Below are 27,227 nucleotides of genomic sequence, written 5' to 3'. Positions count from 1 at the left end.
ACAAAATTTTGAGATGTAAAATTTAAAATTGATTTCCTTGTAGAAACAATATACTGTTTTGATTAAAGTTTTCTCTTCTTCTTATTACATCCACTAACCTCCAATTGGTCCCAGCTCTTTTCTCTTTGAACGTCTTGTCAAAGAATCTTAATCAACCAATACGTTGTTGTTTTAAATCGTCACAGTTGCGTGAGGTTATGTTTGTCAGTGATTTATCCAAGTGCATTATTTGAACATTGTAAAACTGAGCTCGATAGCTGCAGTCGCTTAAGTGCGGCCAGTATCCAGTATTCGGGAGATAGTAGGTTCGAACCCTACTGTCGGCAGCCCTGAAAATGGTTTAAACTGTGAATCGAGGTGATTGCATGTATTAATGGGTCTTAGAATACTTCGTGACGTGGCAAGTGTTTACATTTCTGAAGTACGAGAGAAGTGCCATGGCGAGAAATCGTACAAGGATAGAGTTATAGGAAAGTTTGATTTTAAGGGCATCGGGTACTTTCTGTGTAAATACAAGGCATCTAAAATGCATACAGTATAGTAATCCAATTAATAAAGCACTTGCACAAGGGAGCCAGCATAGATTTCTCCTCGTCTTTGAATCGTGCTTTTTTTTCTTCTTTCTTTCGTTGCGTGAGATTATGTTTACCTTTTGTTTTTCTTTTCTATTTGCTCTACGTCGCACCGACACACATGTCTTATGGCAACGATGGGATAGGAAAGGCCAAGGAATTGGAAGGAAGCGGCCGTAACCTTAATTAAGGTACAGCCCCAGCATTTGCCTGGTGTGAAAATGGGAAACCACGGAAAACCATCTTCAGGGCTGGCGACAGTGGGGCTCGAACCCACTATCTCCCGATAACTGGATACTGGCCGCACTTAAGCGAGTTGTGTTTACCAGTGAGATATCCGAATGCATTATTTGAATACTGTAAATGCACCTTCTCGGATACATTTCGGAAATAGTTCTTTTTTCATGGCATTTGAAAGGCATAAACTGTGAATCAACGTTAACTGCATGCAGTAACGCGGCAAGGGTTGGTACTTCTGAATTGTGAATTGGCAGTTAATTCGAAATCACGTAATTCGAAGTCCGATTTTTGAGTCACAATGACTTCGAATTAATGAGGTTTTACTGTATTATTGCATCCAAGGGACGATTAGGCTTTAGGTTGTTCTTGCCCAGATGTAAGTTGCATTCTTTATGATGCAACTTGTGGATGACACATTGGTATTGGGAGTACAGAGTGGAAAAAATTCACATTAGAGGGCGGACTCATCCAGAACACACTGCTGAAAAAAAATAAACCTCTGCATGCAGGCAACTGAGAAAACAGTGGGCATGTCTGCATTGTCTGTTGAGCAAGCGACTTGTAGGCCACTTCGCCCACCGAACAGGTTAAGAACTACTAATTCACCCAGTATGAATAAAATTATTTATAGCCTACACAAAGAGCCTCTTTCCTGATTTTAATTAAATTCTATTCAGCTGCTTTCTCGAGATTTGCATACATACAAGTTTAAAAATTGCACTTTCTTTCTTTCTCGATATGATCAATACATTCCGACTGAAATCTTTCTTTGCCTTTTGAGTATTCACAAGTATGCTATTAAGAAAACTCTTAAAGTTTACCTGTGCCAGAAGTCCAAAGAACTTTTCGTAGGTCCTCTGTTCAGCACAGCAGTCAAGCAACATGTGACACAACTCCATTTCTTGGCCAGGCTTTAATTCCATGCGCATCAGCTTATGGGCACATTCTTCAAAGTCTAAACTCGACTGGATAGTAAGATAGATGGTACGTCGCAGAGCCACTAGGTTGGTTTCGGTGTTGTCAAGGATGGTCTCTTCCTTGCCTTCATCTGCAAGAAAATATCAACGAGTAAGGCCCATTTTATTTACCCTAAATAAAATAATCTTATATATATAAAACAGGTGGGATGAAAGTTGCTTCCCCAAAATCTGAAACCTTAAAATGCTAATTTCTTTAAGAAGTTTGTTCAGAACGGAGTTCCTGTTTTGTATTACAGACTTCACATCATTTAGGCACCAATTCACAGATGACGGAATGTAACTGATGGTCATCCTTGACTTCCTCAGAAACAGTTGGACCAGCTGTTGCAAGTGTTGTAGGTCCAGTGGTTTCTGAGAAAAATATCTTTCACACACATCTCATGCTGATTAATGTCATTGCTACTTCCTGTAGGCCCTTAAAACATGAAGAAAACATAAAAAGATATTACTCTATTTGTAAAATGACATCATGGACAACTAATCAAGGCCCTTCAAGAAGGAATAATGATCATGACCCAACTGAATCACAAGGAGTTCCTGGAAACAAATGATGAAAAACTGTCTGCAGTTTGCTAATGCATTTCTAATAAATCTCAAAATCATAGATTCAGCCATGGAATTTAAATCTCAATTCCCCCAGACTTGCAACACCAAGTCTGAAATCTGCAAATAAAATCTACACAATTATCAATGTACATGCTCCCACTAATCAGAAAAATAACACACTAAAGGATAAAGAAGAAGCACAAAAATTCTGGGATCTCCTGGATCAAACTTTAATCAACATACCTCCATCTCCTTGGTGATTTCAACGCACAACTGGGACAAGAAAGAAGGTACCGAGATATCATTGGAAAATGGTCAGCACATAAGAGGATCAATAAAAACAGTCAAAGCATTGCTTGAATTATGCAGAAAACACAATCTTATCTAAAATCTACATTAAAACGAAACCTCACAAATTAAAAACTTGGAAACAACCCGATTTCTGAAAAGGTGAATGGCAAATGGATGAGGTTTGCATGGATATATCTCACCATCGTGAAATCTACAATGTCAAAGTCCTAATGGGGGAAGACTCAGGGTCAGATCACTATGTTGTTAAGATCAAAATAAAATTAACTCCAAGAGTTAAGAAAAGACCTCCAAATAAAAATAGAAAAAAATTTGACCCTACCACCTTAATAAATAATAGGGAGTATTATAGGAAAACAGGAGAAGGATCTGTCAACACTGAACACATTAGAAGAACTGACCACCAAACTAAAATCAATACCAGAAGAGTTAGCTCCAACAAATCCTAGGAAAAAACATGAATGGTGGGATGAAGAATGTGACCAGCCAATTGAGAGAAGACACCAAGATTGGATAAATCATCAAGCCCAAAAATCAGACAAACTCAAATTTAGAACTAATAAAACAAAAAAAGTCAACCCATAAAATCATCAGACAAACCAAATGCAAACATCTTAAAATACCTCACAAAGGACAGAAGAGAGTTTTTAAAAAAATAACAAGATTATTATAAAACCTTTGGCAAATACCTTAAAAAATATGAGCCGCCAATATTAATGCTGAGAGATAAATCAGAAGGTTAGCCAATAGTAATCGAGAAAATGCAGAGATCCTCGCAGACATTCGACAAACTTTTAAATTGCGATAACCCATTGGAAACGTAGGAAGTAAATACTGACACACCCGTTTCAACCACCCCAGATCTAATAGATCCTCCAACTATCAATGAGGTAGAATTTGCAATTATGGAACTAAAAAATTATAAGGCATGTGGTGAAGAAATGTGCAGAAATCTGGAAAAAGGGAGAGAAACCAGCAATCACAAATCTACATTAACATCTAGTCAAAATGTGGATCACAGAGAAAATTCCAGAACATTGGACCTCAGGCGTAATCCATCCATTATTCAAAAAAGGAGATAAAACTAATCCAGATAATTACCGAGGACTGCACTTACAAAATTTTCTCCCACATAATTTACAATAGGATAAAAAACATTCTGGAACCACAACTTGGAGAATACCAAGGAGGATTTCACCCATACAGAAGTTGCCCAGACCAAATTCTCAGCCTGAAACTAATAATGGAATATTACAAATACAGAAATAAACAGCTGTTTATTTCATTCATAGATTTCAAAAAGTCTTATGATAGTATACACAGACCCACCCTTTTAAAAATCCTCAGATCATATGGCCTTCATCCTAAATTAACAAAAATTATTGAACTAAGTTTAACCAACACTTTCACAGGTAAAGTTCACGGGAGAAATGTCAACTGCTTTTACAATAAATACAGGCCTCAGACAAGGTGACGGATTATGCCCGCTGCTCTTCAATGTGGCTCTAGAATACATCATGAAAATTTGGCAAAAATAAAATCTACCTAAAATCAAAATTGGAGCAAAACCCTCAATAAGGACAAACTGCCTAGGGTTTGCAGATGATTTAGCTCTTTTATCCCTTGACATGGAAGAAGTCCGTGCTCAGATCACCAGTCTCCAGAAAATTGCATTAAAAATAGGATTACAAATACCCTTTGAGAAAACTGAGATCATGCCAATGAAACACCTTGAGTAAAGAAAGTCGTCGTAAATGATAAAAAAATTAACAAAGTCCTACAATTTAAATACCTTGGAGAAATCATTATCAAAAAAAGCAACATGGACAAACAGGAACAACAAAATGAAAAAGGCACAATTTCTAACCTGGTCAACTTATAATAAAAAATGCTTGTCAATGGACACTAAGATCCAACACTAGAAAACTGTAAATTTGCCCAAAGCCAATTATGCTTACGAAACCTTGTTCCAAATCAATAATGAAAGAAGAACTGATCAGCTCGTCAAAACTGAAAGAAGAATTATTAAAACTTGGATAAATAAAAAGTACCAGGTTGAAGGAGTCTGTAGAATCCTCCCCAATGAAACTGTCTATCAAGAGATTGAACCAGTTACCAACATGATGAAGAAGAAAAGGATCTCTTATTTCTTTCACATCTTACGATTACCAGAAAACAGGATTTTATGATAACTAATGATGAGATATCTGAGAAAGAAGACAGCAGACCACTGATCAAAGAAATTCAAGAGGATCTCAAAACAGCTGGACTCAAAATTACAGATGCAGAGAACAAGAATAAAATTACCACCCTTCTTAAGAATAACAAATTTTGAACTGAAATGATGCACAAAAGGCCTGTAGAGATTTGAGACAAATTAAGAACACTGTGAACAGAACGAATGAAGAAGTACTGGGCAGATAAGGAGAATCAAACAGTACAACCTTCCAAGAAAAAGTGTACATGCATGGAAGACTCAAGCGGTCCAATGTGGCCAATAAAGTTAATAATAATAACAACAACAACAACAACAACAACAACAACAATAATAATAATAATAATAATAATAATAATAATAATAATAATAATAATAGTAATAATAATAATAATAGTAATAATAATAATAATAATAAAAATAAAATGATTAAAGACTGTAGTGATAAACGCTATAATACCATAAAAGATTGACTAGGACTGCTGACCTAAGCATTAGGAATTTCACTACACAATCAAATTTTTCATTAAACAATTTTATAAAATATCTTAATACGTAGACTTTCACAACCACTAAATGACATTATAATACTGTTAAAATTTGGCAGTTAATTGCTCAGTTGCCTCCCAAAACCAACGTACATTTGATACATTCGTCTTTCCCTACCCTGATGGGCTGTTGTATTCTCAAACCGAACAATGTCTATTGACAAGCAATTATTTTCAGCAAGTATGACCATGAGCCACAGAGAGACATTGTTTGGAGGCTACCTCTCTGCACCAGAAGATGTCTGCTAGGCAGTGTATGTGCATTCTGCTTCTCGTGACTTATATGGAGTATTTCTAAATTTATAATAATCGAAACAAAGCTTACTTTAAATGCATGAAAATGAAATTACTATATTCTGCTAATGTTTGAAAGAGATGGGAAATAATATAGGTGCAATGCCAACTGCGGATTTGAAAGTGGAATTGAAGGAAAAGGGCGGAAAATTACCTGGAAAGAAGCAAGAGTTGACTGAAAGAGAAGGACTAATAGTAGCAACCTTTTCTTTTAGTGTTTTTGTTATGACTGAATTCAAGTGCAAAGAGACGTTTGAAAATATATATTTTAGGTTCCAGGCGTACATAAAGCACTATATTCGTACGACTGCAGTACATCCAGTACTATTGAAATGAATTTACTTTCAAGACCTTGTTTCAGGTCATAAGACAGACATAAATATTTTAAATATTGAATTGATTAATTATTTTGTGTTCAGGAAGTCTGGTGCTCCAGCGTCAGGGTACACCACCGCATATGGTCTTATGGCTGCTTCTTGCTCTTGGGATTATTTCCGAGGTGCCGGTGCCACTCCCTGGAAATATAGAAGGTAAAGTGTTTTTCTTAAATTATAGAATAATAATAAAAATGAAAATCCTCAGCCAGTTTCCAGTCATTTGACTGAGTCAGGAATGGTATGAATGAAGCCCCATCTAGCTGCTGAAGCCCATCGTACTCCCCTTGGGCAATGATTAAAGACTGACAGATGAAATGAAAAAAAAAAAAAAACTGCAGTGTCGCTGGAATGAAATACGACACAGAAAACCGTAGTACCCGCAGAAAAACATGTCCCGCCTCCACTTCATCCAGCACAAATCTCACGTGGAGTAACCGGGATCCGAACTACGGATTCCAGTGGTGAGAGGCCGCCTTATCCACGGAGGCTCATTGAACAATAATCAAGAATGTTACATTTTTAAGTCCCACTTTCTAATTTTATGGTTTTTGCAGACGCCAATGTGCTGGAATTTTGTCTTGCAGGAGTTCTTTTATGTGCCAATAAATATACGAACACGAGGCTAATGTATTTGAGCACCTTCCAATACCACCAAACTGGGCCAGAATCGAACCTGCCAATTTGGTCTGAGAAGGCCAGCGCTCTACTGTCCGAGCTAGTCAGCCCGGCTAAAATTATTGAAATACGTCATATTAACTAATCAGAATGTTGCTAACTTATTATAAAATTATTTACTAATTAGAATTAATTAGCATATTCACTCATTTCCGTAATGACAAAATCTTCAACTGCAAAATGTTTCGAGCAGACCTTCATATTATGGGTCACACTTCTATTTCCTAGGTCCTGTCTATGAAGGGCATGCAACCATTTTTTATGGAAATTGATGGTATGAATACGACTGACGTAGATTTTGTAACAGTGGAACACTGCAATAGTTAGGCATCACAGTTTTCTTTTCTGCCGATGCAATATATTAAAACTTCCGTTGTGTCATTGGAATGGAGGAAGTATAGTGTGTTGAATGTGAGGAAAGGAACATTAAATACGACACAAACACCCAGTCCCAAGGCCAGGGATATTAATCATTTACAATTAAAAACCCCTGACCCAGCCGGGCAATGAACCCAGGGCCACCGGGTGACAGGCAGATGCGTTGCCTCCTACACCGCGGGACCGGACAATTCAAAGCTTACTTGATGTTTTAGGCTCTGATTTCAGCAGTGATAGTGAGGAAGAAGGTATTAGTGATCCTGTGCATGTTATATCGAATGACTGAAGCGAGAATGAAAGTGATTTTAGTGAAAATGATGAGCAACCTATTTAATGGAATTGGGTGCCTGGAGAAAATTCTCCAATTATTCACATCTTTTCTGGAGCAAGAGGAGTGAATCCTGGTAGTGGTATATATAGAAATGTAAGTTGAGATTTTCATTTTCCGGAAGTACTTAGATGACAACATTGTACAGTTCATAGCAGACGAAACTAATAAGTATGCCAGTGCTGATCCCAACTTTTCTCAGACGAACTCGAATGAAATACTTTTATATATTGCTCTTTGTATTCTAATGGGACCAGTACAAAACCCAACAATTCATAGTTAGTGGTGCAAAGATGTAAGTGTTGATAACGGTCATGCCTCGAGGCAGATATTCACATGTAGCTAACAATGAGGTAGCCGATGCTCTTAGAAGGTTGCACCCGGATTTTCTGTGTGTTGTATTTCTGTATTGTTCTGTTTTTGTGTAATGAGTAATAGCGGGAATTTCTCAATAATATAAAACAGGTCCCGTGATAATATGTGCAGTCCATCACCCTCTATACTGTTTTAACCAAAAGCTTGCAAAACCAAGGTTGCATACTAAAAAGTTGGCGGATTCCTGGCAATATCAGAGCACAGGGTGGAAGGGTGCATATGGGTTAAATGGTTATCTCCTTATCTCCGTCAGAGCTCAAACACAAGCAGAGAAGCCTGTAACCGCTACTACAGTGGTTACACAAAACAAAGCACTAGACACAACAAAGGGGGGAAGTAAGAGCAACTACACAATATCAGAAAACACTACACACTCAGCGAAACATCAGCTGGACTACGCGGATCTCCGCCAACAACAACATAATACGTAAATATTAGTAGGGCCAACTAGTGGACAATAAACCAGAAAAGTGGAAACAGTGAGGACCTACCGAGGGCATGGACATGGCTTAGATTGCAGATTCCGAAACAAATCAACCATGATCCTTAAATTTGAAAAATGTTATTTACAAAAGGATTTTACAAATACATTCCGAACAAAATCCGCCAACTTGCAACTTACGAACTATATTCTCCGTGATACACATAACTTAGAGGTTCTTTGATAATGTCTTTCTACAAGTCCAAAATTTCAAACCAACTATACATCTAGTTACAAACCCAGTTGTACAATGCAATTTACAGTGAGGTAAACGTACTCTCCAAAACTCTAGCTTACATCAAGAGACACTGAACTACCAGAGGCAAACCACAAGGTAAATATATTAAACTACAATCTACATATTTAGTGAAACGAGAAATGGGAATGCCTCGAAAACAAACAGGCAAGCCCAGCTGAAAAGCTAAGGCGTCATAAATAATTAATTTGGTGAATCTAGGTTACGCTAGGGCAGACTCCTATACGAAATAGCAACCGAACATTACGGAAATTTTAGCCGGAACGGAATTCAAGAGTGCTTACCGGAAGGTGGCCCATCCCGGAAGCGAGGCGTCGCACACGACGTAAAACTTCAGACAGACCAAGACAGACCAAGACAGACTAAGGCAGACCAGGGCAAGACAAGACCAAGACAAGACCGAATTATCACGAACGCTGCCTCGCTCTCTATATATAGGTAAACCCTGACCTTGGAGTAGCCAATCAGAATGCACGAGTCCTCCTATGCCCACCTAGGTTCACCAATCACAATTTCTACTACAGTCACGAACTTTAACTAAGCTTCTCGAATACGCATGTTCGCGAATCTTCCATTTCCAGAATAGTTAGAAAATATATTCTAGAAGACATAAGCAACAAAATACAACACACCCTGCTCAAAAATTCATGTAACATTTCTGGATACTTCCAGTAAGTACAGAACTGAAATCTACTATTTACTAATACATATGTTACAAATATTACACTGCACAGGTTACGTTGTTACAAATAAAATATATTACGACACTTTACAAATTAAGACTTCAATGAACACTTTCCACTTTCAACCACATTGTTCACCTGTGATAAAGCCTCTATTCCAACTAGGCCTCTTGAGGATAAACTGCAAATTAAGTAAGTTATGATTAAAAACACACGATGAATATGAAGAGAATTTTGCATTAACTCGTTCACCTTCACTGAGTCATCAACAAGCTACACTTTTAACACCTATTTACAAACTTGGTAGAATTGCAGTTCAGCACTTCTCTGAATGTCTTAATCAGCAGCTCTGTATTGTGGTACAGTACAGTCTGAACAGGACTGAGATTACCTCAAACTATACAAAAATTTGGACTTACAAGAAGCTTAAATTTACCTAAGAGTATAAAATAAATAAAGAACAATTTAAGTTAAAAATTACGGCTTATTTCAGTAGTGTTGAAAACACAACAAATTACATTTTTAAAAAATGGTTGTGTCTTCTGATTTAATGAACTGCACAATTTCTGAGCAGCAACATCACGCCACCGTCTAACAGCAGGTTGTGAACTGTTTTTTGACGTAACACATAGCTGCCTCTAGTGTGAGGAGACTGCATTCAAGGTCAGTCTCCCTTGTGTTCAGCTTTCGCCTCATAAAGGCACTCATGCATTGAAAACTGACGATGTATTATTTTTGTTATTTCAAATTTTTCAGCTCAGATTTATTCAAATATTGATATTGAGACTCGAAATAACAAGATCTACTCTATTCTTCCTAAGCAAGTAACTATCTGTCAAGCATTATGAAATAATTAGATATAACTTAGCAAATGTTAGTTTGTGTGTGGAGAGAAGCACATCATCAGTGTTGAGCACTGAGGGTCCAATGGTCACTCGTCTCTGCTGATTTGTGAATTGTGCCTCCTCATCTACCCTAGCATGGCATTCTCCTAAAGAATGATGATTTCAGTAACTGAAGAGATCAAACTGAAATTGCAGATGGAACTGCACATGATCCCTAAAGGACAGCTTCTGTAAGTGGAAATTGTGTTGGGAGCATTTCAAAGGAGATAAAGCTAACTAGGCTACAGGTACACCCTAGTTATTTTCAAAGTTTGATTATTTTTTACTTTTTAAACAGGCCTCTAGGGACTGTCATTCTTACTTTGAATGGGATTTCAAATAAATTTGCAATCTTCCTAGAGATGTTTTGCTATTTGTCTTACGTCGCACCAAAACGGACATGTCTGATGGCGATCATGGGATAAGACAGGGTTAGGGGTTGGAAGCAAGTGAACTTTCTAAAAATACAGCAAAAAGTTCTAGTAATAATTTGGTGCCTTATTTCATAACTAACACTGGTATGAAGATGACTGTCAGACGATTAAAGAACGTAAACACAACTTTGTGTTAGTTTCTCATAAAATACAGGTGGACCTATTTTACTTGTATATTTATTTATGCTTGCTTACATTCAATCTTCGCAATGGTCTCAAGAAAGTAACAAAAACCATGCCCAGGGATGCCTACCCGTCATCTCCCAAACCCCAAACGAGAAGAAGGGGAGGAGGAGACAAAATGAAGCTTCACACATTTGATGTACTGTCAGTTGGTACACTTATTTATTTCACCTTAACTTCACATAAAGATACACATCAACAACCTGTCATTTGAACAACTGGCCATCACTAAGCACATGGCACATGGAAATCGCGACCTTAAAACACAGTTACCTGCTGACATGTCGGTCCAACACAACACGTGATTATAGAATGAAATTGAACCCATTAAAAACAGTAGCATTGAAAATCAGCAGACATAATACAGAATGCAGGACCACCACATTGGCTGTATTCCAGCTTTAATCATGTCAGCTGTAACTGCTGACTTACCACTTCTCATCTCTTGGAGAGCTTGCTCTACTTCTGTCCATGTAATTGGAATATTGTTTTCTGTGCTACATCCGGAACAGAGATCTCCTTAGAGCCATTTAGGAGCTTGTCAAAATACTGTCTCATTGTATCCCTGATATCTTTCATATTGCGAACTATATTCCCATCTGCTGTCTTCAGAGCAGTATGGAAGGATAATGAAATGCCTGAAGACAGGACAAAAGGGATGATAGTTCCTATCTTTAAGAAAGGGAATAGAAGGAAAAGTGAAAATTACAAGAGGCATTATCCTCCTTATCACATGGCCTTAAAATTATGGAGAAGATCATTGAAGCCAGAGTAAGGGATGTACTAGAGGCTATCTTAGAAGAGGAACAACATGGCTTTAGGGCTGGAAGAAGCACAACAGGTCTGATATTTGCTTTCAGGATGCTGGCAGAGAAACACTGGGAAAGAGGAGAAGACCTAATTATTGTGTTTATGGACCTCGAAAAGGCATATGATAATGTTCCTAGAACAACTATTTGGAAGTGTCTTAGAAAACTTGGTGTACTGGAGTACCTTATTAGGAAGATCCACTTCTTACACCATGCAATCACATTATTTTGCACTCCCTCCTATGATTCATCCCATATCGCCACATCATCTGCAGACACCAGAGCCTGAAGATCTTTATTACCTTTTCCTTTCAGTTCCTTTAAAATAACTGCTATGAATAGAAGAGGTGATAAGGCACTTCCCTGTTGTACTTAACCATTCAGAGAGACAATCTACAATTTGCAATTAGTATATAACATTTGACTTCCAGATCTTTCAATCTCCAGTCTTTAATTCATGGTTTTTCCTTCGTGTTTACTTTAATAATAGGTTTGGTGACGTCTGCAACGAGGAGTCTATGGTCAATATCAAGGCTCTTACTAGGTCTCACTATTACATCATCCGTTTTTCTCCACTTGGCCTATCTGTGTCTATCACTGATCTATACTGACCATCTCAGCCGTACCTCGTTATCTTGTAGCTATCCCCTTTCTGAAACCATGAGTTCTTCACCAGAAGTTGGTTTCGTGTACATAGATGAAGCAGAAGTTCACCCTCCTCATTTCTATTACCAAATCCATATGGACCAATAATTCCTTCATAACCTGACCTATCAGTTCGTACCTGGGCATTAAAATACCCAGTTATCATTATGTTCTCTTCATCAATGATGTCCTCTACTTTTTCTAGGAAGCTTGCATTTTGGTCATCGCTACAACCCTGCTGGGGAGCATAAACTTGGATCACAGTTTGAGTTTCTCTGTTTAGGCATATTTTAGCTTTTATTAATCTCTCATTGATGAATGAGACATCTGTTAACTATCAATGCCTTTATATGGAGTATAAAACCAACTCCATTCCTCGCCACTGCAGGCTTACCACTCCATCTTCTAACATTCTTGTGTTGCAACCTTTCCATTTCGTTTCACTTAGCCCTAGGATGTGAATATGTCTACGGTTCATTAAATCCGTGATTTTGTTGCATTTTCCTGTTAAGAGTCATAACGTTTTAAGGTTCCAATCCGAAGCTTGTTTCTATGATCGGTTCTTCTCGTGTATCTTGAATGAACATCAGCATGACATCGTCTTTAGTATCAAGAGTATGTGAAGCATTGTCGACATTCAAAATATTTTTCTTTTCGCGGTTCGTTTTCGCTTTGAAAGCAACTGCATTGTACTCCTGTACTGACTTGCTAGGCTTAATGTATTAGAGGATTTTCTTTCAGGGTGGTCTCCCTTAGCCTTTGGCAGTCCCCTGCCTCACTGCAAGGCAGCAGCTTATGAATTTGTGTGTTATTTCCCACACAAAGGTCTCATCTTATCGAACCTTCTAAGAGAAAACTTTTCTGCTCACAGCTACTGGTTTTCCCTCAGTTTGCCTGGTTTGGTATCGGCCGCCACACCCTCGGCTAGGCAGTCGCAGGTAGTACCGCCTACTGTCGCATACGGTAGCAGAATATATTCTGACCTGCCCAGATATAATGTACATAATATTCTACCGAGTTCTCGTCTACCCAGTACTATTCTGGATGTTACAGTGTGTTTCACAATTCTGTAGTGGATTACAAATCATATATCCAGGTAATAATAAATTATATACAGGTTCTTACATTAACTAAACTCATATAAATATCTATATACAACAAATGTTTAATGACATAACCTCACAAATAATGCGATACTAAACTAATAAGTGGATGTAATTCGAGCTCACATTATTTACCCACGGATGAGAGAATACTGTTATACCAGTTTATCACTTGGCAGTACGAGCCCACTCATCAGTATGATGTTGCAACCTCCGCTGGCCTGGACCTCCTGAGGCAAGCTGGCCCACAACTGTTGGAACCGGTCCTTGATATCCTCGATACAGGCACTGGGACAGAGTTGATACCACACGTTCTATGGGGGACAGATCTGGGGATCTTGCTGGCCACGGGAGTATCTCAACATCATGCAGAGAGACATGTGCCGTGTGTGGTCGAGCATTGACCTATTGAAAAACGGCCCCATATTGCTGTCGCATGAGAGGTTACACACGAGGATGCAGGATGTCCATGATGTACCGTTGTGGCAACAGAGTTCCCTCAATCACTACCAGATGTGACCTGAAGTCTGCCCACAGCACGACAACAGGAGTAGCACCGCTGTGTCTTTTCCAAAACATTGGAAAAATGGGACCTATCCTCAGGATGCTGCCAGACTCACAGATGAGGGTCATCTGGGGTAGTACAGAACGGCGATTCAGCGCTGAAGACAACGCGACACCATTCATCACCAGCCCACACTTCCTGGTCATGGCAACAACCGTTTGTGTTGTGGTGTTAAAGGCAGTGTTAGTTATGAAATAAGGCACCAAATTATTATTAAAACTATACGCTGTATTTATAGAAAGGTCACTTGCTTCCAAATTCTAGTCTCCGACCAATGGTGCAGGATGACACAGAATATTGCAGGGAGTCCATTACTTGTTCTCAGATGGCACACGCTACGATGTGCTTGGTGCACAATATGGCGATCCTCCCTTTCGGTGGTCAGACAAAGTCGACTGGAACTTTGACGACGAGTATGCCAGACCAACATCGGGCCACTGTCACATCCGAATGCCCCACAAATCTGGATATTGCACGATTCGGGCAGCCGGCCAAATGGAGACCCACAACGAGGCTGATAATGCTGTCCCACACGAGTACGCGGCATCTCCGTGTCCTTCACAGTGATCACTCAACATTTGACTCTGTTCACTCCCCTTATATACACTACCACTAATGCACTGAGATGGCCATTCTATTTGTCGCAGAGAACTGCGGCTCGAAACATTTACACTGACATCTGTCCATTTCTTCTGGGTACTTCAGCTTTTTGTCAGGTAGCGTATACAATAGCGCCAAAGAATTGAAACTCAAATTCTATACATATTCCTGGCAATGTTACTTAACTGAGATTTATTGGATTTCTCACTTGTCCATTCTGACCTATTAATGAACAAAACATAAACAAACCCCATGGCTTAACAGCCCCGAAGGGCCATGGCCTACCAAGCGACCGCTGCTCAGCCCAAAGGCCTACAGATTACGAGGTGCCATGTGGTCAGCACGACGGGTTCTCTGGGCCGTTATTCTTGGCTTTCTAAACCGGAGCCGCCATCTCACCGTCAGATAGCTCCTCAATTGTAATAAAGTGGGCTGAGTGGACCTCAAACTAGCCCTCAGAGGCAGGTAAAAATCCCTGTCATGGCTGGGAATCCTACACCGCGGGGCTGGTCAGCCCACTTTGATCTATTACAAGCTAAAATTTGATATTTTATTATTATTTAGGTACTGGACAGTCTTCAGCTTGCGTGCACCAAATGTCAACATTCTATCGGTACTTAGAATACAAACAAAGAAAAGATGGGAGTTTGGAAAAGACATAGTGATGACATTTATTGACAGTGAGAAAACTTATGACTAGGCCTTGGAAGTTCATGCATTCGCATGTTTCATTTAGGGGTTAAAAATGTATGCTTATACATTATGTGCACAAATTATGAAATTTTCAGTCATTTGAACATGGTTTTATGGCGCATATAACTGCATATTTTTGTGATTTTGATAAATGCATCCTATTTTAATATTTTAGTGCCTACATGGCATATTTTAATCAGTTTAATAGTTTTTACAGTATTAATCAACTTTTTTCATCTGGTTGATGTTGGCAGTAAAGTTGCGCATGGTGACGCAACTTGTCATGTGGTGAGGAGTTATGATATCATACAGTGAATCCCGTATTTCATCATCTACCCTCACGTTTTGTGCTTAGCTGTCGACTGGCTGTCCACTGAGTCATGTAACGGTGGTGTGAACTTGTTGTGACTAAACTATCATTCGCGTATAAAGTGTCAGTTGAAAAGTTCTTTAAATGCCAAAAATAAGAGCAACTTCGAGTTGTAAATTAACTAATTTACAGGAGGTGTTTTTTCTGGTGACTTAATATCTACAGATAATAGAGTACTGTTCTGTGGAGCGTGCGAGAACACTATAGGGAGTGAGAAAAGATTCCAAATAGTTCAACACATAAACACAGCAAAACATAAGGAGAATTTAACTAGCAAACTCGCAAATAAAGAGCCTGCTCAAAAACAACTATTAGAGCGTTTAGGAAGTAGGATTAGTGAATTTTCTTACGACTTGTGCCAAGCTTTCTTAGCACCTTATATTCCCTTATGTAAAATTAATAACCACACATTAAAACATTTTCTTGCCAAATACACTCGACAACATGTGCCTGAAGCAAGTGCATTGCGTAAGACTTACGTAGGACGTTGTTACAATAACGTACTGTTAAATTTACATATTGAATTAGTGGATCAGTTTGTGTGGTTGACTATTGATGAAAACACTGATTCTGAGGGCCGATTTATTGCTAATGTAATTGTGGGAACCTTAAATAAGGCCATATCTTCTTAATGTGTGTGAATTGCCAGCGATTAACAATGTAACTGTAAACGCAGTGTGTGATTTAAATTATTATGGCCATCTGGAATCTAATACGACCGGCTCCTTTTATTTGTTACCAATGCGGGTACTTTTATGGCAAAATCAGGACAAACACTGAAAGGCATTTTTCCTAACTTAACTCATATAACTTGTTTGGCACATGCTCTTAATCGCATTACTGAGACAATATGCAATTCTTTGGTAGATCGATTTGTGGCATGTTCAAAGATATTTTTTAAAAATCTCCTTCAAGAGTAAAGTTGTTTAGATCAACAGCACCGAATATCCCACTTCCTCCTGTGCCATGGGCAACATGGCTGGACTTTGTATTATGCTCAGCACATACAAGTATTCAAAGAGGTTGTTAATTCACTGGACTCGAATGAAGCTGCATCAATACAAACAGTGTAAAGTATTCTGTCAGGCATTCAGTTAGAAGAGAATCTTGTTTTTATAAATGCCCATTTTTCTTTTTTTCCAACTGTCATAACGTCTCTGGAAGCAGTAGGATCTCCCTTAAAGGAAATACTTACTGTTTCTGAAAAAACGATATCCAATCTAAATTCTGTTCCCAGTATTATAGGACAAAAAGTGAAAGAAAATATTAATTATGTAATTTCAAAAAATCCTGGTTATAAACAGTTATGCGATATTCCAGAAATTCTCAAAGGAAAACCGTCTGTCACACCAAAAGACTTGCCTCTTTCCGTGGAGCAGTCATCATCATTTAAATATGCCCCAATAACATCTTGTGATGTGGAAAGAAGTTTTTCACGTTGCGAGACAACAGACGATGTTTTCCGGTTGAAAATTTGTGCAAAGTGATGGTTGTGAACACTCAGCACTGACAGCAGGACTCAACCTCCAAGGAATAAATGTAACTTTACTAACCTGACTTGTCTACTGCAATTTTAACAGTGCATATTTATTGTCATATTTAAGTTTTTAAGAACATATTTGCATGCATATTTCTTAGTTTTTTAGGGCATGAACTTCCGAGCCTTACTTATGACAGTGTGCCCAGACAGTTGGGACACATTAAGGAAAAAACAAGTTAACAGAGTGGAAGTGAAAATGATAAAAGCTATGTACAAACAATGTGTTAGTAGTGTGAAGACTAATATAGGAAAAACAAAATGGTTTTAAGTTGAAACTGGTTTCTGACAGGGAAGTGTACTATCCCCCATACTATTCATCATAGTCGTAGATAAAATTCATGAAATTCAAAGCCATGTTGTTTGGAGATGATATAGTGATATGGGGTGAGGATGAAGCGGAAATGCAAAAACAAGTAGATGTATAGAATCAAGAGATAGAAAAATTTGGGATGAAAGTAAGCACAGAGAAAAGTAAAACAATCGTGATGACAAGGGGAAAGAAGGAAGGAAGGAAGGAAGGAAGGAAGGAAGGAAGGAAGGAAGGGAGAGGAAAGATAATAATAATAATAATATTTTATTGCAGCCAATGGCCAAAAGATATTTACATTAATAACACAACATTACTGTCGCGGCCACCAAATTAGGCGGGTGAGGATAACTGCGCTGTCGTCAGATATGGGAACGGCAAAGCGACAGATGGTCGAGAGTCGCTTACCTCCGAGCACGGATTGCCAACGCCGATCGTGCAGTGCTGTCTAGTTGAAGCCCATCAGCTCCAGGCCACCTTACCCGAGTCATTCCCTGTCATGCAGCTGTTGAGCTCGCACCGTAAGTGCAGTTAAAATGGATAGTGAATGTGAATTAATTTGGGCTCAAGTCAAGAGAGAAGAGAGAGAGGACCAAGAAATTCAAAATAAAGGACGTAGAAAAACTCACGTCAGAAGCCATCGACCGTGTGACTGCTGCAGATTGGGAAAAGTGCTTTAATCGCGTAGAAAATCTTCAAATAGACGATTGGGCCAAGGATATAGTAAGAAACGAAAGAATGGAGCCATTCATCATCAGTGTAAATGACGACTCGACAGATGTGTGATGACAGTGACTAAGAAATCTTAGACTGCCTTGAAGCTAGAAACCGATTCTTAACCTATTCTTTAAAGTAGTTAGTTCTTTTTCCATATTACTCAGTACAATATACAGTATTCAAATATTTAAAGTTATAGTGTAATAAAAATGATACGGATTAATATGTAATCCGAAAGTATTTACGGCGTCCTGCAGCCTGTGTTGGCGCGCGCACGCCCCGAACTGCTATAGCCAGCTTTCCGGGCCATTTTCCAGGAAAATTACAAGACCCATGTAAATATGTTTCAGATTAAAAATAAGTCGGGCAATTTTTTACATTTTTCCTGCAGACAAAATTTTATTGCCTGAAGAAATAAAAACTTGGCCGCTTACTGAAATTTTCAATACATGATTCTACGGATTTAAATTTACTCATTCAAGATTTTATTTTTAATAATTATTTGAAGTGGTCTATATAGAAAATAGTTATACCATTAAAATCAGCAGTCTTTTCTGAAGCTTGTAGTATAATTTCTTTTGATGCATTGTATGAAGTAATATCAGGAGCTTGAGAGAGAACAACTTGCCTCACGCTCCGAAATGATGTCTTCAGTTAGACATTTCTTCGCCAGTTGCTACAAAACCTTGGCAACAGCATAATTTGGTGGCCGCGACAATGAGAAGGCTGTTATCGATTCGCGCCAACAAGTACAAATCATGGCATGATAACGTTCACAGATCCTACCACAACGTTAACATACACAGTCTGTGTCTGGTTGATGGAATTTCTTAGTTTTATACAACTTATAATGAAATCCGTGTATTGCAAAGCATGTCTGAGGTCATATCCTCCTCCTTGCCAGTCTTTGTAAATCATTGCGTCCGTCGAGTAAAATTCGCTCCATATGTCTCTCTTCTTTGCTCTTAATTTTTCTATGAATGTAGATATGTTGGTAGCGGTGGTGACAACGGAGATCCTCTACGAGTTAACTCATATACAAGTCTTGAGGCGTATACTTCGACACACAAAATGCCTTTTTCAGAAAATTAGCTTTCACTTTTTCTAGTTGCTCGAACTGCTTCATCGTTAGATGCGGCCATACAATTTCTAAGCCATAGGCGATCACTGGTGAGACTTTGAGGTCAAATAATTTCAGGGCTGTTTTGATAGACAACTTATTCAAATTCTGTATGTCGTTGACGGCTCTGATTGCTGCATTTGTCTTGTCATTTATGTGAGTAGAGAAAACATTACCTCTAGTTTGTAGTGTGACTTCCAAATACTTGCTTTTTTTTTTTTTTTTTTTTGCGCTAGTGGCTTTACGTCGCACCGACACAGATAGGTCTTATGGCGACAATGGGAAAGGAAAGGCCTAGGAATTGGAAGGAAGTGGCCTTAATTAAGGTACAGCCCCAGCATTTGCCTGGTGAGAAAGTGGGAAACCACGGAAAACCATCTTCAGGGCTGCCGACAGTGGGATTCGACCCACTATCTCCGGGATGCAAACTTACAGCCGCGCGCTCCAAACCGCATGGCCGACTAGCCCTGTCCCAAATACTTGAAGTTCGATACATTCCTTAGAGGTCTCCCATGTATATGAAACTCTGAAGCTTTACCTCCTTGCCTGAATGTCATTGATACTGTCTTTTTCTTGTTTTAATTGATGTTTATTCTCTTCTGTCCACTTCACCAACGCGTCAAGTGTCTCTTGCAGTTTCTCCCTGAACCTCAAGGCAATCACGATATCGTCTGCATACATATATGCTTGTTTTTTCAGTGATTACTTCTGTAATATCAGCCTTAGCAATTATAATTATGGATCCCCTTGTAGTTCACCTGTGGTTTTTTGAATTGGGTTGGACTTCGCGATTCTATCACTAATTTCTATGCAGTTTGAGGCCAGCATGTTCTGAATTAGTCGTTTGAGACTTATATTTCTTCTCATTAATCTGTCTAGTTTCTCCATTATAATTTTTCGGCAAATAGAGTCAAAATCCTTAGAGAAGTCAACGAAGATTGTGTATAGCTTGCCTCCTGCTGTAATTGCACCTGCTTCAATATCATCCAGTAGACACTTGATGGCCTGTATCGTGTTCCTCCCTCTTCTAAAACCAAATTTTTCCTCTGGTAGTTTGGAATCGACTTCGCTAGTCAGGCGTTGACATAAGAGTTTTGTTAGGATCTTTAGCATCAAACATTCGAGGACGACGACTCTATAAGCATTTGGATCTTCAGTGCTTCCTTTTCCTTTAATATCATTTTGACTGTGGACCTTCTCCAGCTGCTTTGAATCGTTCCTTGCTTAAGGCATTGGTTCAAGACATATGTTATTGCTTCTTTTAGTGTTGGGAAAGCAATTTTGATGTGCTCACTGCAGATATTATCCTGACCGCAAGCCTTATTATTCTTGGAGCTGTATATACAGTAGCATCTTCTACTTCCTTGAATGTAAACAGTTCAGTGTCTAGGTCTTCTTCTCCCATGGGTGTTTGAGCTAGAATACTGCAAGGACGTGTGTCTCTTGCACTTAATACATAGCCCACATGATTCTCACAAACCTCAATGGGAATATTTCGCAGATATTTTGGGCGTCTTGGGTTAAGAGCTTTCCATGGGCATTGCTCTGCTTTTTCTATCAATCTTTGTTCTTCCTATTCCTGAAATAGCTTTTTCTCATGCTTTATGAGTACCTTATAGGTCTGCCTCTTGTTGGTGTAATCTTGTAGTAGATTGGTGCTTGGGGCTTTAAGGGGTGCGTGCAACGCTTTCAGTGGAGTTTTTCTTGCCATGTAGCAATTTCTCTTAAATAAAGGCTTTGCCTTCCTTTTAAATGGAGGCTTTGAAATGTCTGCACCTGAATGGTAAAATTCTGGAAGTGGTTAAAAGTTTCAAGTACTTGGGAAGTGCGATCACAGAAGATGGAAAGATAAGCGAGGAAATAGGTAAAAGAATACAACAAGCAAACAGCTTCTACCAGAGTGTAAGGGATACTTTGTGGAACCGAGATGTCCCGAAAAAGTATAGGAGAGTATTATATTCAATCTATTATAAACCCATACTAAGAAGATCTCAAGAAGTTGCTGAATGGTATGGATGAAGTCTTGTGTAAGGAGTACAAGATGAAAATAAATAAGTCCAAAACAAAAGTAATGGAGTGCACTCGAACGAAGGCAGGTGATGTAGGAAATATTACATTAGGAAATGAAGCCTTAAAGGAAGTAGATGAATATTGTTACTTGGGTAGTAAAATAACTAATGATGGCAGAAGTAAGGAGGACATAAAATGCAGACTGGCACAAGCAAGGAAGAGCTTTCTTAAGAAAAGAAATTTGCTCACTTCAAACATTGATATCGGAATTAGAAAGATGTTTTTGAAGACTTTCATGTGGAGCGTGGCATTGTATGGAAGTGAAACATGGACGATAACTAGCTCAGAAAGAAAGAGAATAGAAGCTTTTGAAATGCGGTGTTACAGAAGAATGCTGAAGGTGATATGGATAGATCGAATCACGAATGAAGAGATACTGAATCGAATTGGTGAGAGGAGGTTGATTTGGCTAAATTTGACGAGAAGAAGAGACAGAATGATAGGACACATCTTAAGACACCCAGGACTTGTTCAGTTGGTTTTTGAAGGAAGTGTAGGGAGATGTAGGTGGTAAGAACGGTAGGGGTAGACCAAGGTATGAATATGATAAACAGATTAGAGCAGATGTACGATGCAACAGTTACGTAGAAATGAAAAGGTTAGCACAGGATAGGGTGGCATGGAGAGCTGCATCAAACCAGTCTATGGACTGATGACTCAAACACACACACACTAACCTATGGAGGGATCGTGGACTACAACAAAACAAGAGGAGAGTAGAATACAGGCAGCGGAGATGAAACTCCTAAGAGGTATCGAGGGCAAGACCAGAAAGGATAGATTAGAAATGGAGAAATAAGGAAAAGGACAGGAATCTTGAAACTTCAAAACAGGATAGAAACAACAAATTTAAAGTGGTATGGGCATACAATGAGAATGGCAGAAGAGAGAGTGCCAAAAAAAAGCTTTTTCAGAGAGGTTAACAGGAAAGAGACCACAAAGAAGACCCCGAAAGAGATGGACAGATTCAGTGTGGGAGTGCATAGAGAAGAGGGGAGGAAAACCAGATGTACGTAAAGAAGGAGAAGAGTGGTGGAGAGACAGGCAGCGATGGAGGTCCGTGATTCACAACCTGACCCGGGAAGCTGGAAACTGGAAATGATGATGAAGACATTGAATACAAACAAACTACTTTCCCCTCCTCCTTTATGAATGCCTCTGTTGAATGTTGACTTCTCTTCAGTATTGTTCCAATATTTGCAGGACAGAAACTTACTGCTGGAAAAAAAAAGAAAACTAGCATAAGTGAAGAAAAGCATGGTATGGCATGTACCTACAAGACCACTCGTTGGTCAAACCAGCAGATTACGAATATGGCGTTCACTCTGTTTTGAAGAGAAAACAAGGGACAGGCACTCACAGAGCTTGAGTACATCTGCTAATGAAGATAAAGAACAAATTTTAACCCGTTAACTGGGTAACCTGCCCTAGGTACTCCTTTCCCACGTATGTGTACACAATTAGTTTAATGATGTTTCTTTCCTCTTCCCTTTGGACCAAAATACAACACATCTCCGGAGAAAGTCTGAGTGTCAATTGGAAATCGAGTCTCACCTTGTCTCTTGTAGAGGACATAGACATATAGCCACTTCTTGACACGTTCCCGTAGCTGTGGCTTATCCATCCCTCCCATATTCTTATTATAGTTTTGGGGCTAATACGGGTTTCCCAATAACTGGAATTTATTTTCTCCATGGAATCATCATGGACAGTGCTTGACAGTGCTTATAGGAGATTTCATGATAATCTGATTCTTTCAATAGTCTGAAACTCTTTCGCCCTTCTGTAATTTTACCTTCTTCACAAAGTCTGGAAACTCCTTTTGGTTAGTCCTCATGGTCTCTACAGTATCATTTTACCTGCCACGAAGCTTATCTACCAATGTCGGGCTAGTATACCAGTTACCAAGGTACAAACAATAACCCTTACACTCATACAACGGTATGTATGAACTGTACCCAAGTTGGTCATTCCCTCCACAAAAGAAGGGATTCATTTACACAAACATTTTATTCAGGAATATTGTACCAGTTAATTGCCCGTACTAGCTACAAGTTTATGTTGAGAGCATGAATTCAAACAGGGCATGAACGGAGAATGCTAGAGCACTGTACAGAGGGAGAGGTTTTATCTACAATAATTTTTAGTTCTTTTCCTAAACTTGAATTTATTCACCATGCTACCACGGTCCCACATAGCCTGCCCATCACCACAGAACCACGATACATCGACGACTGCTCACCATCAATGTACCATGATCCATTGATGACCAAGGAGCTCTGGATGATCTCGTCGCAGGGTCACTTCACTCATAATTTTACTTAGCACAAGTGTCCATCTTTTAGAAGTCTGCTGAGCACGTTCACTTTTAAAATTCAAACATGACTATAATCACTTTATGTGTTTAATTGGATTGCTGGTTGAACTTGAACACTCACTATGAGAAAAATGTGGAAATTAAATGAGATTCATTTAGGGGTTTCTTGTCACCTTTAAGAAGAAGATATCCAAGTTCGAATGTCCCTAAATAATTGGTATTTATCACAAAATAAAGAAACTTTAAAAGAGTTTATCTGTCACATGACTGCAAGACACGTACGCTAGTTGCTTTACGTCGCACCGACACAGATAGGTCTTATGGTGACGATAGGACTGGAAAGGGCTAGGAGTGTGAAGGAATCGGTCGTGGCCTTAATTAAAGTACAGCCCCAACATTTGCCTGGTGTGAAAATGGGAAACCACGGAAAACCATTTTCAGGGCTGCCGACAAGACACGTAAGAGTTTGTGTTATCGGACACTGCTTTAGGTGCATAAATATAACACAAGTCTGTAGAAATGTTCTAATAATAATAATAACTAAGTAGAAAGACAACTTTAGAGGTGAATTGTCTGAGCCATTTGAAATCCACACTGACTTTTGCAGGGAGATAGACTCTCGCCATTATTGTTTAACTGTGCCCTGCAGAAAGTCATGCGAGAATGGGTAACGAAATGTCATTCAAACATCAAGGTGGGCAGAAAAATTAAACTTAATTGCCTAGCATTTGCAGATGATCTTGCATTACTAGCAAGTAGTGTGAAAGAAGCTAAATTTCAAATTGAAGAACTCAAGAAAAATGCTGCAAAAATCGGACTGCAAATTTCGTTTGAAAAGACTGAAATGATGCAGACCTTCAGAATTGAAACACCAACCATTCACCTTGACAATGGCAAACAAATTAAGATTGTGAATAAGTTGAAATATCTTGGGGAAGACAAAAGACAAAACATTCATTAACAGTAGAACATCTTAACTGAAAACAGCACAGTGAATCACCTGGCCAACTTATTAAAAAAAAAAAAATCTCTCTCCATGAATGCTAAATTTGGACATTGCAATACAGTTGTAAAACCCGAAGCAACTTATGCTAGTGAAACACAAGTTGAACACTAAATCAGCAACCGATAAATTGCAGAAACACCAAGTTGATGGCCAATGGAGATTATTACCTAACGAAGTGGTATATCGTGAAAGCGAATCAATAATAGTGTAATGATATTTTAACACTGGAATATCTTTACCCATGTCCCTCTTAAAATGTGAGCAGAACTGGACGGATCCTTTTCCGTAGAGTCCTGTGTTGTGCTCTGCATGCGATTGGTCTATCTGTTTCCCCTCTTGCTATTACTAACGGGAGTGCGGACGGCCTTGCCGAATGTTGGGGGTTGCTATTTCGGCAGGTGATCGCTGTTCTTGGTACGAGAAGACGTATCATGTAGGCTGGAATATTTTTCCGGAATTTATCCCGGTTCCCTCCCCCTTTTGGGTGGGAATTTTTGTAAGTGCTTTTATTTACCCGTTCTTCTACTTATTGATCGGGTTTGCTACGTTAATTAACTTGCGTCTTATTGTTCTCATCTGGATTTCCACTCCAACCTTCCCATGGATTACCGGCATTCTCGTTAATATATATTATATTATAGCTGTTTCTGTTTCATAACTTCATTACTGACCCTTTTTCTAAATCCAATTATTCTTCTGGTTTGAGGTTTTAAAAATATTGGTCAGTAATTTTAATTCAGTCCTTCTCGTTACAATTATTGAATAAACTTGGAATCTGACTGTATACGTCTTCGTATATCTGCATTATATCGCTGGACTTCTCAAAAGAGCTGTTGAACTAAATGCACAGCTCATTTTATACTTCTATGTTGGTAACAATGTGTATTCAACTGACTGAAATGTGTACCTCAACGCCATCTACCTGCTTGCAGTAGAACTGATAGACAGCTGTTGTGTGCTGGCCGCTGCTATTTGAACTTGTTGGAGAATGACGCTCATAGCTGGGTCTCAAATGCCAGCTTGTGAAATGAACCTGCCTAGTTCAGGCATTGGGTGAAAGGTGTTCTGTATCCCTTTCAGAGATTGAGGATTGTAAATAATATATAGCGTTAGCGTTTAATATGAATATGGTGTTGTATTAGTTTTTAATGTAGTGTTAACTTTGTGAGTGATAGTGGTTGCTCGGTTGCTTAATTCATTATGGATTGTATGGTAATGCTGATAAGTTGATAAGTTATAATAATAGAATTTAATGCAGCCAATGGCCAAGAAATAAATGCAATATCGTACATTGCTCATTCGCTACAAAATGAGATCAACGACGTTGTTCTTTCCGTACACTCTCAAAGATGGTACCGATTGCACAATTTGCAAGTACCGTCTTTAGTAGGGTCGTGATGTCTTGTCGCATATTTTGTGACTGAATCCATGCACAGCGAATCGCGTCACGATATGTCGCAGGTCGTAATTTGGATGTTGCCAATCTTGAGTCATCATAGCATCCGTGGTGTAAAACGTGCTCCATATTTCTTTCTTCTTGTCGTGTATTTCTTTTAACGCACTCTGATACACAGGTGTAGAATGTAATAGCATCCATTCTCGAAGATCCTCTATAACGAATCTTTCTCTCACCAGCTCATATACCAACCGTGAGGAGGTAAATATAGATACGCTGAGTACTCTTTTTAAATAAATTGCCTTGATCTTTTCCAATTCCAGAAGACTGCTCTTAGAAAGATGGTCCCATATTAGATGTAATCCGTAACTCACAATAGGCGAGATCTTCACTCTGAATAGCTTTATCGTTGTATCCACTGAGAGATTCCTTATGTGTAAGATGTTGTGCATTGCTATTATCGCAGTTGCGACCTTGTCCTTGATGGGAAGCGTGAATGTGGTTCCTGTAGTCTGTAGCTTCATTTAAAGGATGCGACCCTCGTTAAGCTTTCGTTCTTATAATAAATTGTGTCATCCTATTCTATTTTGTGTGTGCCTCTGTAGTTTGCTGTACATATTTTTTTGAGGCGTGATTTAAGTTCGTTCATTTGCGTCTTGTTGACCTTCTGGTCGTTACCATTTATGGCCATTGTGATGTTGTCTGGTGACCTTTTGATGTGTCTTGATCATTTTCCATTTTATTTTTCATCTTATTTATTTTATTCTGCTAAATTTTGTGTGTGCTTCGCGATACATTTTTCTTCATGTTTGTGTTTTGTAAATTCTTCCAGTGTTTGAAGTAAATTTCATTTTGATATCTTGTTCTATTTGTTTTCATTATTTTATACGGGTCACTCGGTACATTTTGAATTGTGCACCGAGCAACCTCTTGTTGACACGCTCATTTTCACCAAAAATAATAAAAATTATTATTAAAATTAATTTAAAGGTAGATAGTTATGTTTAGGTCTATTTGGCGGTAGAAAATTTTGGTATTATTCATTTTACGTATAGTGCTTCAGTAGAATGTAAGGACATTTTTGATGGAGGGTTTAATAACGTTCGTGTGGTCATTTTTGCATTATTGGGTTATCTTATCTCTCCTCGAGCCGTGGCGTATCCTCTATTGTTGATTATCTGTTCTTATCTTTTCCTGGTCGTTACGTTACT

At 38.7% G+C, this 27,227-nt stretch overlaps 1 protein-coding gene across 1 annotated transcript in view; it reads right to left on the bottom strand.

Annotated features, from left to right (window-relative positions):
- The window catches only part of ncm (nucampholin), a 202,837-nt gene that overhangs the window by 90,392 nt on the left and 85,218 nt on the right, over positions 1 to 27,227 (bottom strand). The window contains exon 6 of the mRNA XM_067151843.2: positions 1,634 to 1,860. Within this exon, the coding sequence (XP_067007944.2) occupies positions 1,634 to 1,860 (227 nt within the window). The remainder of the gene's footprint in view (positions 1 to 1,633; positions 1,861 to 27,227) is intronic.

Source organism: Anabrus simplex, chromosome 7, assembly GCF_040414725.1.
Source record: "Anabrus simplex isolate iqAnaSimp1 chromosome 7, ASM4041472v1, whole genome shotgun sequence".
In the NCBI taxonomy this organism is placed as follows: domain Eukaryota; kingdom Metazoa; phylum Arthropoda; class Insecta; order Orthoptera; family Tettigoniidae; genus Anabrus; species Anabrus simplex.
This window is presented reverse-complemented; position numbering and strand designations above follow the sequence as displayed.